We start from the raw sequence: 2,754 nt of genomic DNA on the forward strand, positions 1-2,754 counted from the left end.
GCGCGGCACGCGGCGGCGCACGACAACATGACGTGCGCGTGCGTGGTGTTTGGGGCGCCGGGGGACGGCGGCGGCGGCGCGTGAGGGCGCTGGCGTGCAGCGGCCGGCTGCGGGCGGCGCCGGCCGGCGGTGCCCACTTGGCAAGTCCGCCGCGCCGCCGCTGGCGGGGGTGCTGTTGCTGATCGTGTTTTGCCGGGGCGCCGCCGCTTCCTGTGTGGTACAGGATGATCGTCACATCCGCTCGCGAATCATGTACATGACTGTTATGGCAACCGCATATGGTGTGGGATCAGGACGCGGGCTGGCGCTGTCAGCTATAAAGCCACCCCACCTCGTAAACCTCATGCCGCGGCTTTGCGCCACGCGGTCCGCCGCCGACGGCCGCACCACCCCTGTTTTTGAGTCCCGTACCACTTGTCTGATGGACACCCGAGAGCGTTCCCAGAGACTGCAGCGCGAGACACCGCCAGGCTGCTCTCTGCCGCGCGGCCGGCCGCGCAGGGATGTCTGTGTTTGCGGCATCATGTGCCCGCATGGCCGCCTTGTCCCTGCACCCAGCAGAACTGCGGGCGTTGGCGACGTTTCTCAGCAATCAGAGTGCGCCTGATATAGGTATGCGAGCAAGTTGATCCCCATACACACACTCGTTGCGATTGCACATGTTCAAGCCACCGTGCGTTGCTTGCTTGCAGTTGACCGGAAGCAAGCCTCCCCCCCTCTTAGTTGCAGTCAAGAGCAGCCAGCCGCTGAGCGCGCGTGCGCCGGCGCTAGCGGTCGTTCGGCGACGCGGTCCCGCCCCCTGGCCAGACCCTCTGCCGGCTTGGGGCCCCGCATCGGTTTTTGGGCGCCGCTGTTGCCCTTTTGTTGACCGGTGGGGCGCGAGCCCTCGCCTGCCCTGCCTCCCTCCTCCCTCCATGCGCTGTGGGACCAGAGAGTCGGTGCCCCTGGGCCTTTGCTGCCCATTCGGCGCCCATCAATGGACGCCCGCGCGCCCCTCGGCGGCCGCCGCCGTCTCGCACCCTTGACACTTCCCTCTTGCCCTTATCCCCCGGATTGTCTGTTTGTGCCTTGTCCTCGCGTACCTCGTCATGCCGCTGCATACGATGCTGGCCGGCGGCCATCTGATTTGTACAGTAATGGAGTAACCCTGATCATGGATTACTCGCAGCGCGTTGCCGCCGACAAAGGCGAAAAAGGAAGTGCCTGCGCTCGCCGCGCTGGCGGCAGGGGCGTGGGTGTTGGTGGGGCTGCACACTCGGGCGGCTGCGGCGCGCGGGCGCGTGCACTGTGTGCCTAGGGGTGCTAAAAGTGCGGGGACGGGGGCGCGAGAGTCCAACAGCAATCGGGTTGTCGGCGGGGGGCGTCGCCCGCTCCTCGCTGGTGCAAGGGCTCCCCTGAGGGGGTTGTCTCGCAATGCCTGCGACACGCAATGCAACGGGCGCCGCGCTCTGGGAAAAACCGCCATCCCGGCGGCGGCGGCGGCGGCGCCCCGCAGTCAATGATTAATGGAACAATGATTAATGGAATTGCAGAGGGTGCGCAGCCGCGGCGGCCGGCGGGGTGCCCGCCGCTCGCTAGTGCTGGTCCCCGGCGCGCTCCTCCGCGCCGCGCTGCGGCGCGGCCGCCCGCTTGGGGTGGGCGGCGGCGCCCGCGGCGGCGCCGGCGCCGTCCATGCAGACCTCCACAACGACGTCGCCCCGCGAGCGCGCGGCGTCCGCGGCGCCGACGTCGCCCGTGATGGGCTCCGCGCCGGCGGCGGGGGCGCGGCGCCAGAAGAGGGCCTTGAGGACGGCGAGGCAGAGGCCGAGGGAGACGCCGATGGAGTTGGGCACAAAGATGAAGGGGTCCCTGGGGGGGGCAAAGGGTGGCGGAGGTGGTGCGGGGGACACAGAGGAACATATCAGGGCTGTTGGAGTTGTCTTGCAGTACATTCTTAAAGGTCCAGGCTCCTGGGCCCAGTCATGCTTTGGGTTGCACGGGTCGTGCCAGAGCGGCCACGCTTGATCTCGCAAGCGGCGGCGCCGTGGCCGCGAGGGCGCGCCGGCTGCAGTGTGCACGCGGCAAAGTGCGCTGCGCGGGCGTGTTGTGCCTCACCCGACCATGAAGCCGTATACGGTCCAGAGGCCGCTGTTGGAGATGTCGCAGAGCAGCCGCAGCAGCAGGATGGACGCGCTGTTGCGGGTGCGGATGACCTTCCAGGCGGCCGCAAGGGGGGAGCCGTAGTAGCTGCGGGGCGCGGGGAGGGTGGTAGTGGAGGCGGGGGGAGAGATGAGCGTCGACAAGGGTTGTTTGGGGCAAGGGGAAGCGAGATGGGCGGGGTGGCTGTGGGCCCCATATGCGGAGGCAGCGGCAAGGCCCGAAGCAGCTGGGGCTGGCGCCGCCGCGTGCTGCGCGGGCAGCCGCACGCCAATGAGGCGCCGATGTGCGTGCGCGCACCCAAGGGTGCAACCGCAAGCCTCCCGCACTCCCAACACCACTGGCAATGCGGGGGACGCATCACGCGCTGAACAGTTAGCGTGACCCTGGCCGCTCGACAACACCGCCTGGCAGCGTGTGGGTGCGTGTTGACCCCCCCCCCATCCCGGCGCTCACAGGACGGTGATGGCGTCGGCGGTGAGCCCCCACATCATCATGGCCTTGGCGTGGTCCTTGATGATGACCGACGACACCACCCCCAGCAACGGCATCGTGAACGCCGTGAAGCACAGCACGGCCAGCATGAAGTTCTGGGCCTGGGGGGTTGCAGTGCCGGGG

The 2,754-nt window shown here is 68.6% G+C and overlaps 1 protein-coding gene across 1 annotated transcript; it reads right to left on the reverse strand.

Moving 5' to 3' along the window:
• Positions 1-1,574: 1,574 nt before the first annotated feature.
• Positions 1,575-2,720, reverse strand: MNEG_11130 (hypothetical protein; the record flags this gene model as incomplete). The annotated part of the gene is made up of 3 exons (XM_014040396.1): positions 1,575-1,848; positions 2,095-2,226; positions 2,593-2,720. 3 exons carry the CDS (start codon positions 2,718-2,720, stop codon positions 1,575-1,577), a joined length of 534 nt encoding a protein of 177 aa, XP_013895850.1.
• Positions 2,721-2,754: the final 34 nt, after the last annotated feature.

Source organism: Monoraphidium neglectum, assembly GCF_000611645.1.
Source record: "Monoraphidium neglectum strain SAG 48.87 unplaced genomic scaffold scaffold02604, whole genome shotgun sequence".
Classification (NCBI taxonomy): Eukaryota; Viridiplantae; Chlorophyta; class Chlorophyceae; order Sphaeropleales; family Selenastraceae; genus Monoraphidium; species Monoraphidium neglectum.